The sequence below is a fragment of the Maylandia zebra genome, linkage group LG22 (assembly GCF_041146795.1).
Source record: "Maylandia zebra isolate NMK-2024a linkage group LG22, Mzebra_GT3a, whole genome shotgun sequence".
NCBI lineage: Eukaryota > Metazoa > Chordata > Actinopteri > Cichliformes > Cichlidae > Maylandia > Maylandia zebra.
Window position 1 is genome coordinate 28,294,120 of NC_135187.1, and position 15,618 is coordinate 28,309,737.

The window sequence follows — 15,618 nt, forward strand, 5'->3', positions numbered from 1 at the left end:
CATTGGCAATTTGATGTACATTTTATTTTGTGAGTCACTTACAACCGGAAGGCCAACCTCTGGCTGTAGCTACCTGGTGCGCCTCTTCTACCTTGACGCTCAGGTACACAGATTTGGTCGAAAACTTTGTTGAAACTGGCGTTTTGGGGCGAAATTCATACACGAAACGTTCGAAATGGATTACAATAAATAAATGCGTACCATAAAGTGGAGAATCTAGCATTAATTCGGGAGACGGCCGGTGGACGCACCGTGTAAACTGTGAGTAATGTTAGGTGAGAAAGTCCTCAAATGGAGGAAACTGCCGCAATGACAAGTCGCCATGAAAGTGAAAATAATATTTGTATTTGAGACGAAATTCGAGCTCATATGTTCCTAAAGTTACCGTCAAATCGAGTTTGTGATTAGATAAAGACAAAACCGCAATACTATAGTCCCGTTTGACTTGTTTTTTTAAAAGCTAAGTCATACTGTTGATAAATGTCCAGGCGTATATCGTCACAACACAGGTTGCCAAACACTACTGAATAATTGCAACATTGTCGTTTTCTAATAAGATTCATGTAATAAATAAATAAATACAAATGTAAAATAATTATAATTTATAATTACACTTTTTTTTTTTAAAATAAGGGAAATAATTCGTCTTTACTCAGGTTGTTTTAATGACTGGCGAAATAGCCACACTTGTCGTTAAATTAATTTTAATGATCCATATCCATATCCACAGAGTAGCCTTCATCATTGTTATGTGTTCTTAATGAGTAAAAGGAAATAAAACTATATAATTCTGAAATGAACATAGGTGTGAATCACCAGAAAGTGTACTCATTGGAGTTTCAATGAGTATTTTGTGATCTCCATGATGTCATGCAGTATATTTGATATAAGAACGGGTAATTGTGTTTGACTGTGTGTACACATACTCCGTAAAACCTGTTGGGCTGCATTACCTGCCACCTGCGGATATTAGTTTCACGATTGTTTTGACGAGAAATGCCCTCAGGTGCTTAGGAGCACACTTATTTCCTGCTTGACAATGTGGATTTATAAGAAGCGTTTTGTTTAGCTGTACTATTTCAACCCTGTCTCATCATTTAATTGAACCTCAGATGACCTCAATGTTTTTCTCATTTTTGTTCTTGGATTTTCTGATGCAGTCAATCATGTCTGCTGGCACCTCCAGCAGCCTTACGCATGGTTCAGGACGTGGCGCAGGCCACAGGCTTCGGTCCAGCCGGAGCAACAGCCAGGGGTCGTCCTATGAAGAACGTTGTGTGGACCCAGTTGAAGACAGAGCACAAAACCCAGAGCCGAAAGGAGTCCACAAAGCTGACCTGAAGGATGCTAATGGCAGACAGTATGAGACCATTGGCTTCATTCCTGGCTCAGCTGAACCATCCACTGCAACCCAAACCTGCAATCCATGCGCTTCTCCGAGAAGCTGTAGGACTTTTATATGTAGCATACTTACTTGCGGCCTGTACAGGGTCTGCCAGAACTCCATCCTTGCTCCATGCCTGGCACCAAAGGAGAGTTCACCAGATGAACCAGAGAGGTTGAGTCTCCAAGCTATGAACTCAAGAGACAACAAAGAAGAGTACACTGCAGAAGAACCCTGGTTGGAGGATCTCCACATTGCTGGAGTCAAAGTGGACAGCACAATAGAGTATTTAGGTGCTAAAACCAATCCTCCCACTTTGCCATACGTGCCACCTCCTGGTGTTCAGACACTGCCGAGCCACCAGTCGCTGCATGAGTCTATAAGGATTGATGACTGGGAGGATGGGGAGGAGAATGTGGACTCCCTGATTACTAAGAAGCTGCTGGAGCTCTACTCTGAATATCAGATTGAAGAACTGGCCCGGTGCACCTCAGACTCGGTGTTCCTGAAAAAGAGCAAGGCCATCAACCAGCTCATCAACTCACTGGCTGAGGAACATAAAATGGATGAGCAGGAGGCCGAGTGTCGGCTAGTGCGTGGAATCATCCGCATTAGCACTCGGAAGAGTACGAAGAAGAGGCCGCACATCTCCAGGAATGAGAGGACACTGTCGGACAGCGGAAACGAGACGATGAGGGAGAGCGAGTCCTTTTCATTGAGCAACAACAGTAAGTCCTGACCGACTCCTTTACTACAGAAATATCTGTGTTCCTGCCGGCATCTAGGAAATGCTTCAGTGCCATCAAGTAACAATCTCATTTTCTCTGTTTATCTAAGATGACTACAAATCAAATCCCAATATCCAAATATCAGATTTGACCTCCTCTGATCAGTGTGCCAGGGAGATTTGGAGGAACAATGGAGGTAAGAAATCTGCACTATTCTGCTTTGTTGAAAGTCTGTCCTAAACGAGCTATTCTGATAAAGTCAATTTATTAGACTAGCTCCACTGTACAATAGACGATATAAGCCATTCAGTGCCAGTAAATAGAAACTGCAAGTAAAATCCGCCACTCTGCTGACAGACATTGCAGTCATGGTGTTACATAACATTCAGAGTGGTTTATTCATTTTCAAGACTGATTATAGATGCTTCAGTCACCATGAGGTTACATAGATGAGGCCTGCTAAGGCTCTTCTATGTACTACTTACTATATACTAGAAGTAGGATGTGGGAGGGGCACAGGATTCAATTCAACCATTCAAGTTTTCTTTACATTTATACTTTCTGTAACTTTTCTGTTTTAGAGCCTTTATGGATTAAAAAAATAATGTGCATCAGTGAATGTTACAGTCACACTTTGTCACATATGTGTGAGCAGCTGTGCAGTTTCATCTCTCAGTAAGTCAGGAACAGACATCTGCTGTTTTGCACCAGTCAAAAAGTAGCTTTTGGAGCAGTTGCGTCATTTCTATTGAGTTGCTTCACTCAATTTCAGTGAGCGTGGAGCCCCTGCAGGTGGGGCACTGACAGCTAGGTAAACAGTATGAAGTGAAATTAGGTCAGTATTTAAGTGATTTTACAATTCATTTTGAACCGTTTTTATTGTTAATGATTCATAAAAAAATATTATTGGGGCATGAATGTTTTGAAGCAGGACATGCCAGAACAGGTTTGAGAACCACTGCTTCACACTAACAGTTCATCTGTGCACTTTATGACTGAAGTAAATTTAAAAACAAATCATATCAAACTACAAGCTACCAAACATAAATTACACTGGCAGTGTGGTTGGATTATTTAGATAACCAAAAAAAAGAAAGCTAACATTTGTGATTTTTGACTAATCAATGTTTTTCATGATCTGTCTTTCACAATTATGTGTTTTTGTCATTAACTGATAACTGAGTTCAGGCAATAGAAAAGATTTGTTTAGAAATAGGTTAGCACTAAGTTAAATATTTACGAAGACTAAGGAATACGTTGTTTTTTTGTTTTTGTTTTTTCTAAAAGCATTTAGCAATTGGCAAAACTAAGATTGACATTTTCTCACACCTTTGTTTCCTTTCATTCTCTTTTTTTCACGACCTAATTCATATGTAATTAAGTTTGTTATCACAAATCAAATAAAAGGGAATCAGTGGGAATTACAATTGACCCTGTGCACGAGAAAATGCTAACTTCCTGGTTTGAGACCGGATGTGGGGTTGTACATTTCCGGTAGCTTTACTTTGCGGTCAATCGCTACTGCGAAGATATACTCCAAAATCATGTCCAAAACTCAAAAACGGAAAGATCGCGTTAAGTTACAAAGAGGAGAAGGTGGGAACACTCACCGCTGTTGTATCATAAAAAATCTAATGATCAATTTTGACGTTTAAAGCATTTAGATCGATCAGTTGTTTACATCACTCAACACAAGCAGAACTGCATCACTGCAGCAGAAGACACATCGTCCACATTCAGAAGCACATCTCTGTATAGTGACAGTTATTATGATTTAAACAGGCAAATGTTCAGCATTCAAACTACAGGTGAACAATAGTCAAACCAGATGTTTCCCGTTATGTCGATATCAGCTAGTCAAGTACACACCTACACAGCATGTTAACAAACTGTGAAAAAAGCCACACAAAAAATGAATGATTGCTGGTAAGGGTTTCTATACATTAGTACGTACGAAGGGTATGTTGTGACTTACCTTAAAAATTACAGTGGTCCCTCGCTGTAACGCGGTTCACCTTTCACCTTGCTGTTTCGCAGATTTTTTAGTGCAAGTTTGCATGCTTATTTTTTTTACGTCGCATTGTGTCCTGCGTCCTGATCGCTGCAGACGATCTCCTCCGTGACGTCTCTCCTGTACAGTACAGAATCACTGCATCGATCGCTAGCAGTGTGACTCTGAAGTGCAGTACTGTATGTCCACGAAACGTTTTGCACCGTCAAAAAATAAAATTGGCTACTTGATTTCACCTATCGCTGGTTATTTTTAGAACATAACACCCGCGATAAACGAGGGACAGCTGAGAAATAAAACATTTGAATCCATTTTCTCTTTTGCCCTGAGCCGCGGGGAAAAAATATCGACAAGTCGATGAACATCATTTACAGATATATTGGGTAAATGCCCAAGACATCTATAGAAATGTAAATCGCCGCTTGATTCATTCATTTGCTTAACTTGTTTTGGACCGTAAACCAGGCGCGAATAGGACACCGGAAACAAAGCTCCCCACAGGAGTTTCTGCACCGGAAGTAGCATATGCTAACGTGCACATAGTCAATAGCTAAATAAAACATCCTAAATTGTATCAAAGTTGTACTAATTGCTTTATTCATGGGTTAATGTGAGATTCTACGTGCGGGGTACAGTGTAAAAATGAAGCATGGGGGGAATTCACTAGAAAGAAGACGTGTAAAAATTTGTTTTGTAAGCTACAGTAGATTTGTTCTTTTTGCATACAGGCTGTGATCACCTGAGCTGTGCTGTAAGCTCTAAGCTTTATTGCTCTCTGTAGTGTTAACTGAATTCAGTAACATAATCGCACAGATAAGCTTAAAGAGATAAGCACAGTTTCACTTGGCTTGGTGTAACATTGACCATCAAAACCATAGCTTGCCCTGCACCAGTACAACATGCATTACTGTAAACTTTACCACAACACTGCAAACTAGCTACTTTAGCCTGCACTGAACTGTACTGAACGGTCTATATTTTGATCCAGCCTTATAATAAAAATGTATGCTACAGCTATACATCATGTTTGATCCAATATCTAATTTTAAAACTCCAGCATACTTCAGAACCGTACCTAAACATTACATTTCAGATTTATTAGATGTCACTGAGCACTTTGAAAATGTTCCCTTATATTCCTCTCCTGTCTTCTCTTTCTTACCATTCTTTCCATCTTTGAGAGTGAGCTTATTGCATATTTGTATCCTTGAAAATATAGCCGCTGTACTACATATTGTGGAACTGTTTGTGTTTGGTGCTGGGCTGTTGGAAACATTTCCAGATGGCTGCCATTGATAAACATTACTCCACCTATGCTTGTTTGTTTTTTGTAGCTCTAGCCAGAGTGGCAAATTTGCTGGCATCAGCAATGAGTGTGATGAGAACATAAAATAATATGGATCCTAAAGAGTTCTAATAATCTTTTGCCCAAAATGACCACAGTTTACCAACAAGGGGTTCACGCTATTGGCTCAGACTATCCACTATGAACTGATTGGAGTGAATGGAGATAAATGGCAAAAGTGGTTCTGGACTGAACTTATTTCAGTATTTTAATAGTCTTGTTTTTTTCTTACAAAGAAGATAAAATTGCACATAATACAGTAGCTTTGTGCTGTACATTGATTAGGTGGAATGAGATTTGCAGCAGATTGTGATTGTGATTCCCTTAATTTCCTTTAATTCAAATAACTAGCTAATAACTGATAACAAATAACTAACTTATAATCATGGTATACTCACAACAAACATTTCAACCAACTTGGTTCGTTACAGCCAAAAGTTCCTGTTTGATGTATGGGATTTAAATTACCGTATGAATGCCCCGAAAAGCGGTTTATGATGCATCATGTCACTTATACTTACAAAAGAATATTTAAAAACAATTAAAACAGTTAAAAATAATTAAAATCTGAACTGCAGTACTGTGTAGCACTGCTTTAGCTTTTCTCATATTTCTTTATATTTTTGAGGAAAATAGGTGCAGCGATTTATTGAAACATGGGTAAATGCAAATACCATATGGAAAGCAAAAGCAGAGTGTACACTTCTAACAAGTTTGGAATGACTGTCTTTATTCTTTAAAACAGCCTAAACTCTGTTCTTGTCATTTTTAATCTACAGGATTCTTGAAAAACATTCCAAAGCTCATATTTGGATGTTTGCTGCCTGTTATTCAATTTTTTCTTATCAACTTGATCTCACGCTGCTTTAATAATGTTGAATTCTGAGGAGGCCAATCCATGACTGACAGTGACTCCATTAATGCTTTTACTGCATTAGCAGTGGGTTTGTGATTGTTGGTGTGCTAAAAACAAAAAATAAAGTCATGACCTGTTAGATGATTTTCAGATGGTTTTACATGGCGGTATCTTAGATACTTTTAAGTGTTCATAATTCCTACAATTTTGATAAAATTCTTAGCACCACGGGCTTAAATGCAGTCCCATACCATGACAGAGCCTCCATTGTGTTTTACAAATTAATTCTTAATAATAGTAATGTTGGAAAAATTGCACAAAAATATATTTTGACTTTAAATATGGGTATGATCATGATATGTTGTACGGCTCTTCTGTAGTCATGGTCTACTTTTTGTTGAGCGGCGCTGGTTTTAACAGATTTTGGTTTAAAAGGTGTAGCACGGTTATTAGCACTGTTGCCTCACAGCAAGAAGGGCCTGAGTTCGATTCCACCACCTAGCCAGGGCCTGGTGGTGGTCTTAGGGATCATCAGGATATTTTTTTTAGTAAATGTGAAACAAGCCTTTGTGTTCTTTTCAGTCTGCAGACCAAAACTTGATGTCCTTTCTCTTTTTTATATTGTGGAATCATGAACACTGACTTTCAGTTTTTTAAACTTTTTTCTTTTGTGAGTCATCGGTGCAATCTTGGAGTAATTTTGATTGGCTGGCCACTCCTGGGAAGGATCACCACTTTTGCAATTTTTCTCCTTTTGTGGAACTTGGAGTATCAAAGTCTTAAAAAGGCCTTTGTCACCCTTTCCAGACTGATAGATGATAAATGTCCATGACTGTGTTTCTTATCTGTTCTTAAAGTAACTTCAGATCGTGGCATGATGTGTTGTTTTGTTTTTGGTTTTTTAGATCTTTTAGCTGGCTTCATCTGAAACATTTAAATAAAGTTTATTAAGCAACACAGAGTATGTGTATGTTTTGCAGAATTTGAATCTGCGCAGAGAGCATAGCCCTGTACAATTAAGAATTCGTCCTGCTACTTCTATCAGTACTCACATCATCAATAAACTCTGGTTCCACTGGCAGCCATTCATGGCAATGGCAAAATGTTGCCTCCACAATGTTAGATAATGTGGTATACCTTGGATCACTAGATCATGAGTCGATTCTCTCCTTTTTAATACTTTCCTCATCATTCTGGTGCAAGTTAATCTTGGTTTCGTCTGTCCTTTTTTAAATTTTTATTAGGTTTTTAATGTCTAATTAGCACTTCTGTTCTTGAATGTAACCAGTGGTTTGCACCTTATTGTAAATTATCTGCATTTCCATTCATGAAGACATCTCTCGTTTGTAAGACCTTGAGTGTTTTTGACTTGGTTACTTGTTCTGAAATCACATATATTCTGTGGTCTTCCGAAGCTCTTTGGATGTCATATTGACAGATCCAGTGAAAAAGATCCAGTCTTTTATCTGTGTGATTGATCATGAAACAACAAGAAAACAGGCTTCACATGACGATGAAACTGACTGTTAGTCAATTGCAGTTATTTTCATGCTTCTAAAAATGAGGTCCTATAAAAATAGCTGTAAATTCTGAACTGTTAATTCAGCACTTCTGTTAAACCTTTTGAATTAAAACTGAAAGTTTGCACTTCAATCATATCTTGGTTGTTTGAGCCGGAAGCAAAACTACAAAACATATCATGAAGTTATGCTTATCTGTATAACAATAGCAAGCAATTTTCATCTTTTATATAAAAAAATATACATACAAGTATTAAGTAGGTAAGAAACACAGTTCAAGAACATTTGGAAGAGGTTCACATTTAATAATAATAATAATGGATTGCATTTATATAGCGCTTTTCATTCACTCTCACATTCACACACTGGTGGTTGTAGCCACAGCTGCCCTGGGGCAGACTGACAGAAGCACGCCTGCCATATCGCGCCATCGGCCCCTCTGGCCATCACCAGTAGGCAGTAGGTGAAGTGTCTTGCCCAAGAACACAACGACCAGGACAGACAGAGCTGGGGATCGAACCGGCAACCTTCCGGTTACAAGATGAGCTTCCCAACCCCCTGAACCACGGTCGAAATTTTTAAAGGACCATCCATCTAAAAATTTCAACAAAATTTTAACAAAAGTGCGTTACAATGTACAGATGACAGAACCATGGAAGGGTCCGACACCGTCACATGTGGAACTAAGCAGTAGTAGCACTTGCTGAGATCTTGAAACATTCACATACATATATTTCCACTCCTGTGTAGAAAGCTTACACCACTACACCAACAGTAGCAGAGTAGTTTATTGAAAATATGACTTCTGTGAAATTTTAGAGATTTCTATAGCCATAAAGTGAACACAGGCCTTTTGACACCAAGAACTCATGTTTCTAAGTAGATGGTGATTCACACCTGATCTGAGAAATGAGAAAAGGAACTAACAACAATCTACAAAACTAAGCAGTTATTAAGACCTTTAACAGCAAGTGGTCTTTAACCTGTGAAAGGCACCGCTCTGGGTGAGCAGGTGGCGTGGACACCTACGTTCGTGAATAGGGGTGGGTTTTTATAATCGATTCATCGATTAAAATCGATTCTGGCTTGGATAACGTAAAATCGATTCATTAAAATCCTGAATCGATTTTTTAATATAAATTTATTTTGTCCGAAATGCCAGAATCTCTGGTGACATCTCACAAAATTTCAAGAACCACCAAACAGTAAATGAGAGCAGGTACAGGGATTCTGCACATAGACTTAAACACACAGCGCGACCCGCGGATCAGAATCAGTTAGATGTCGCCTTTCTCACAGTCGGGGCTGAAAGCCGACAGCTCGCTGATTCTGATCTGTGGGCGGGTCCGCGCTTTGTGTTCACGCCCTTTGTGCGCTGATTCTAAAGCTGTTAGTTTGATCTCTCTCCAAACAATATTGACCGAACCAGCAGCTAAAGAAGATCCAAACGCTTCACATAAACATCGTCATGAATTCACTCTTTTACTGTTTTGCTTCCATTGCGATGCGCAGCTCTCTCTCTCTCTCTCCCTCTCTCCCTCCCACCCCCTCTCTCCCTCCCACCCCCTCTCTCTCGAACAGTTTCGCTTTCTTCATTATTCGCTTGCTTGTTATGCACAAGTCTACTGTTGTTTACAGCGCTGTCGGCCGCTGTTTTTTTCCCTTTTACATTCTTCCGAAAAGAAAACCTCATTTCTGCTGTTCAATACTGAACAAATTTAAACTTTTTAATATTATTCAAAATGCAAAATGCTTAGCCGTGTGTCTAATAAAACCGCTGTAACGTCAGAGGTAATGTTCATTAATTAATGGTTTTCTTTCGTTTTTGATGTACTGCAGAATATTTTTATAAAATCCCAGGCCAGGAAAATCACCTTCATGTTTTTCTGTGTTTTATCTTCAGCTACTTTGACACAAAGGCATCTGCTGTGATGCTCACACCTTGGATAAAGTCTTGCGAGTGTCAGCTTCCTTTTTATAGATACAAAAATATGTAAATGTTCTGATCTGAATTATACTTCTGACTGTCAAAATTTCCCAGATTTAAATCGAATCGAATCGAATTAAATCGAATCGTGGATCGAATCGATTTGGGACCTTGTGAATCGGAATTGAATCGATTCTAGAAATCAGTGACGATACCCAGCCCTATTCGTGAATGCAATAACCTGAAAACAAGCGATGTAGGACCTTCAAATTGATACAATAGGTGCATCTATTAAAAATCTTGGATGAGTTTGAATCTCAGCAACCTTGAGCTCAAGGTCGGAGGTCCAATTTTCTGAAAACCTTGCGAATGCAATAACTCACAAACAAGGTGACGTAGCATTTTGAAACTGGTATGTCTACTAGGAAGCTGAAGGGTAGCACTGGTGGTTGCCAGTGTTGTTATTTGATTGTGTCCTTCCCTGCAGTGTGAGTGCTGCCTGTAGATGAGTGGAACAGTATGAAACATAGTCAGGTTTGTGTTTTGCATAACCCGTACACTGGTTTAAGTGCATCTTCTTCCATTTGTATGTGAAGCATAACAAACAACAGGAAACCACACAGCGAACTTTACTCTTGTGTGTCAAAAAACAAGTACTGTTGTTTGCTTGGATCGGTATTGAAAGTATCAGCTTTGGTGACTTTACTCTTACTGCCACACAAACATTATGTGTATTGTCTGTATGATATGCAAGGAAGCAAAATGAGTCTGCCACGTTTGCATGTTCATGCTCATGATAGCTTTTCTTTCTGTGTTCTTGCAGGTCACACTTCTAGTTCCCCGACATCATACTCCACTTCACACACAGAGACAAATTCTTCAGGTGTCCCGCTGATCCGCACCTATGTGAGAACATGATTCACTCACCACATTTTTCTTTATTTGTCAAACTGTGTCCAAAAGGTGACATACGGGACGTCGAAAGGAGACCCTACTTGCACACGAGTGCCTGGCTGAGCCAAGCTGTTTGCAGAGACCGTGGCTTTGCTGTGGCAAAAGGAAAATGTGAAATTTCACATTGTCTGAAGGACTTCAGTGAACTCAGGGCTCTGTGTGTAGATATTTCTGGTTCATAAATGTTATGTTTGTGTTTGAAGGATTGCTTAATGGGGAGCTTGTCCTGCAGGCAGACGTCATCAGCAGCTCTTAGGTGTTGTATCATACATGTTGTATAACCGTCCCCTCGTCCTTGAAGGAGTTAGGATCCTACGAGCTTGCTCTGATTTTACTCTTAGATTTAAAGTTTGTCGTTGGTGTTGTTTCTGTTGTTTTGCACATTTCAAATGCCTTCATTATTGTTGATTTGATGAGTATGTGTTTGCTTTCAGTTTTGTGGCTATGTCGCAAATATTTAGTTAATGAGTCTACATAAAGTTCTGATAGTTTCCGGAATTTGAATAATTTTCTAAGTGAAGCACCTGGTTGGTGTCACTGCATACTTTCTATGTAGAGGAAAAGTAGATTTTTCATTGTAATTGTATTGTGTTTCGTTACGTCCAATTGGAAATACAAGTTGAAGGCTGCAAAAAAAGCCTTCAGGTGTTGTTTTTTTAAATATTTCATATCATTAGTTAATATTCAGACAACATGGAATGTGTTTTTTGTTTTTTCAAATCAGTTTATTATTTGTTTCAAAACATGAAGTTCATACAAAGCTGATAACTCTTAAGCTCGTATCTTAACTGTGTGCTGGATACATTTTGATTGTGACTGTTTTACCGTTTCCTTTCAATTCTCAACTATTATGTGAGCCAGCGTGATCTGCAGCTACACTGTAGGTTGTATCGTGCGCTGTAACTTATTAGCGATGTTTATCTCAAGCTGACTCATGAAGTGAAGGTGTGTTTTCATGACAACAAATGTACTTGCTGTATTTACCCTCAGGTCCTGACGGGGATTTTCCCAGCTGAGTCACTCAATCCATTTTTTTTTTTTTTGCCCTTTAGCATTATCAGTTTATGGTTACAGTTGTTAAGGAACATAACTGTAGTAACTTAATACAAATGGTAAACTAGTTCACGTATTCTGCAATGCGTCACCCACGATCTGTTTTACTTACATGTGTAAAGAATAAAGTTTTTTTGTAATCTTTCTGTAAAATCTTCCAGAATACTTGAGGTTTTTGTAGTGCCCAACCCCAGCATGGTTAGAATGGAATGATGGGAAACTTGTTCTGGTTTGGACCACGAAGACCAAAATTTAAAAGAAGTAATGAATTGCTGACTATATCTATCAAACTATACTTCTTACTTTACTGAAAGGGTTGAATTGTTTGGTGAAGTCTTTTGCATTTTGTTGCTAATGACACATTATAGCTGTAGCAGTTCGAATGTTTAGGTGTTTCTCTTTGTTTTTCTTTTTTTTCAGCAGAAATATGTTGTATCAGGAACTAATCTCTGATATCAGATGTGGCTTTTTTTAAACCAATAAAGATTATGAAGTGGAACAAAAACAGACGTTTTGTTTGTCACTGAGAGTATGGCCACATGAGGGCGTCAGAGCGTGCATTATTTTTGACAGTATTTCCTCTCTTTCTTTTTCTGCTGGAGTTCCTGCATAATCCTAGCTAAGAATAAGATCATGTGTTTTCACATTTGTTGTTTATTTGTTTAAGTATAATATTGACATAAGCAGCCATTGACAGTAATAATGGGTTTATTTTTTGTGATTTTCGTGACACTTGGATGAACACTACATTCAGGAACAGTCTTTGTGGACAAAAAGCAGCTCTCTTAATAAATGTAACATTTTTGTATTGCTTACAAGATTTGCTTATTTCGTAGAAAAAAAAATGTTGTACTCATAAATATACAATGATTAGTGTATAATTATGTCTTCCAACAAATTGTTCACCACCCTCATAAAAACAGTGGATGAGACTTAGCATTTCCATCTAATCGCGTTTTATGTAACTAGACACCAGCCACATGAGTACTATGCCATAAGTTACTTGTAATCTAAAGATCACAAATAACGCTTTAAAACTCCGTATGACCCTTTAACATTTGTGCGTGTATATTTTCATCATCTCTTTCTCTTTAGGTCTTTTTCCTTCTCCACCACTGCTCTCTTTCCTTCCTCATTTCAACCTCATCCTCTTAATCCTTACCTCAAGCCTCATCTCCAGAACTAAAGTCAGGGCACCAGCACATGAAAACATGCATTATCCTGATATTGGCGCAGGTAATAAAACTTCTTGCCAACTCATTTAGGCATGTGACACTCCCATCTCCAGACAGCTAATAAAAAGGTTGTCTAAACAATAACCACAGCTGGTTATAAGCTAACACTATGCCACCTAATGTTAGGCTCGAGTGTCCTAAAAATCACACTTTCCCTCAAGTTAACAGTTTGATAACATTTACACATATTATGAGAGTTTATTCATTAAGTGTACATTAATGTTATATCCACTTCAGAGAAAGTCTCAGTAACGCCAGTGAATAGCAGCAAAAGTAACATTGCTTGTATCGCTGTCATCAGACAGAAATGAGCTTCACTGACTCATCAACTCCTTTTAGATTCCTTTCAGAATGTTTTACAGCCTCCACCACAATAAATAGGTGTGGACAGTCAGCATACTGACAGCTGAGGTAAACAGCAGACAGACAGCCTACGCTGACCACAGATGAACAGCAGTTGTTTCCCCTACACTGTAGCAAGGATTATGCACTTACATTGCGAAGGGTAAGAAGTTAAAATTCACTTGACTGCAATCTGCAACCTACTGACATCTAGCAGTGGTATTTTACACACTGTATCTTTAAGCCCTAAGATCATGCACAGATGTTCACTAATCATATCAAATAAATCCAAAAGGGAGCAACATAAAACAGATCTAACAGATATCAGACACAAGAAAATCAAAGTAGAGAGAAACTAAAAATAATAACAATTTCATACAAGAAATTGACAGGAAAACACAGCTAACTTACGAAAGGAAGGAGTGATGTAAGCACAGCTAGGGGAAGGTGAGTACACATGGTTGCCAAGAGCCCCCTTCTTGGCAACCAGGTAATTGCTTAGGTAGTGAAAAGACAGAAAACAAAACAAATAGTGTCTAATAGGATATGTGCATTTAACATTAAATGTGACATCTGACTATGCTAAAAGCTATGATTAACGGGAATAGGCACACTCTATATTTTGAATCTAATGTGCTGTGGTCCTACTCCCCCATCTGTAACATTTCCTCCTCTGTTGTCTTCAAATAATGGATTGCTCTTGAGATCACAGTCACCTAGCAATATGAAGCAAACAACCGGGGATCAACCTCATTAGCTGTCAAGTATGTCTGGACTTATGTCTCCATTAAGGCGAAATTATCGCTGCCAAGACACCGTTATGTAGTCTATGCACCACTTTTTAGCTACCTACTATACTTTGAAGATGAGGTGTGCTGTATGGTGCTTACCTACAGAAAAAAGAAAACCTATGGAAAACACTGAAACAAGACAAAATGACAGTATGCACTGTCGGCTATGTGCTATGTTCTTCTATATGTATTGAAAAGCTACTGAATATACAAGAGGGGAATTCATAAAATTATTCAACCAATAATCACATGAGCCTATAAATATATTATATTATATTATATTATATTATATTATATTATATTATATTATATTATATTATATTATATTATATTGACCTATCTTAGCACTACTGATGCTGTTTTTGCTATGCCAGCCTTTGCTGCAAACTTTTAAAGTGGTCCTGAGCTATAGTTCTAGTTTTTCATTGTTTCATTCAGTGGGTTTTTTTTGTTTCTTTGTTTGTTTGTTTTGTTTTTGTTAAGTTACTTAAGGCTAACCTATGAATCATTCTAGCATAGAAAAAGGCATTTAAGAGATGAACCACTATTGGAAACCACTGCTGTGTCTACACTAGTGCTGTCAGCATTAATCTCGTTAAAATGACGTTAACATCATAACCGCATTAACGTGGCAAATCTCCGTTAGCGATTAACGCAGATCGGCCCATGCGTGGGGCTGCACGGCGTCAACGCATTAGTGAGCTAACCACACCTTGACGCCGTGTGGAAGGAGTTCAGTGAGGCCATGGAAAAAGACTTTCAGTCTGCGGTGAAGTGATTCTGACAAACATTCAGGAGGGGAAATCATTACTCTGCTCACATGTGAATAATGCAAGTGGAGTGGTGCCGACTTCAACTGATATAGGTATTAAGGACCTCCTTAATACCATTTACACATTTTCTGTAGAGGAAGTAAAGTCGAACGGGATGATTGATCCATCACTGGGGCAAGTTTGCCATTCTCCTCAGCTGGAAAAGGGTGGAGTGCCCACTCCAGGTGAGGGACAAGATTCTGCCCCAAGTGGAGGGGTTTAAGTATATCAGGATCTTTTTCATGAGTAAGATGAGTAGTGCAGGTGCAGTGATGTAAACTGGTCTGTTGTGATAAGGCAACAGGCAAAGCTGTTGATTAACAGGGGATCTACATCCCTACTCTTACCTAAGATTACAAGCTTTGGGTAGTGACAGAAAGAATGAGATCGCAGATACAAGTGACACAAGTAAGCTTTCTTAAAAAGTTGTCTGACTTCTTCCTTAGAGATAGGATAAGGAGTTTGGTTATTCAAGCAGGCTTCACAGTAGAGCTGATACTCCAGTGTGCCGAGGGTGCCTGGGTAGTGTTACAGGCAAGCATATCCTACCAGGAGCAGGCCCCAGTAGACCCAAGACACCCTAGAGAGATTATTTTTTCAGCTCGCCTGGGAATGCCCCTGGATAAGGTGGAGGGGGTGGCCCCGGAGAGGGAAATCTGG

General features: G+C 38.8%; 1 protein-coding gene across 1 annotated transcript; it reads left to right on the forward strand.

Moving 5' to 3' along the window:
* Nucleotides 1–52: 52 nt before the first annotated feature.
* Nucleotides 53–12,495, forward strand: LOC101473750 (keratinocyte differentiation factor 1). The gene is made up of 4 exons (XM_004564384.4): nucleotides 53–103; nucleotides 1,161–2,112; nucleotides 2,222–2,308; nucleotides 10,595–12,495. The coding sequence occupies exons 2-4, from the start codon at nucleotides 1,167–1,169 to the stop codon at nucleotides 10,687–10,689; spliced, it is 1,128 nt and encodes a 375-aa protein (XP_004564441.3). The 5' UTR covers nucleotides 53–103; nucleotides 1,161–1,166; the 3' UTR covers nucleotides 10,690–12,495.
* The last annotated feature ends 3,123 nt before the right edge of the window (nucleotides 12,496–15,618 follow it).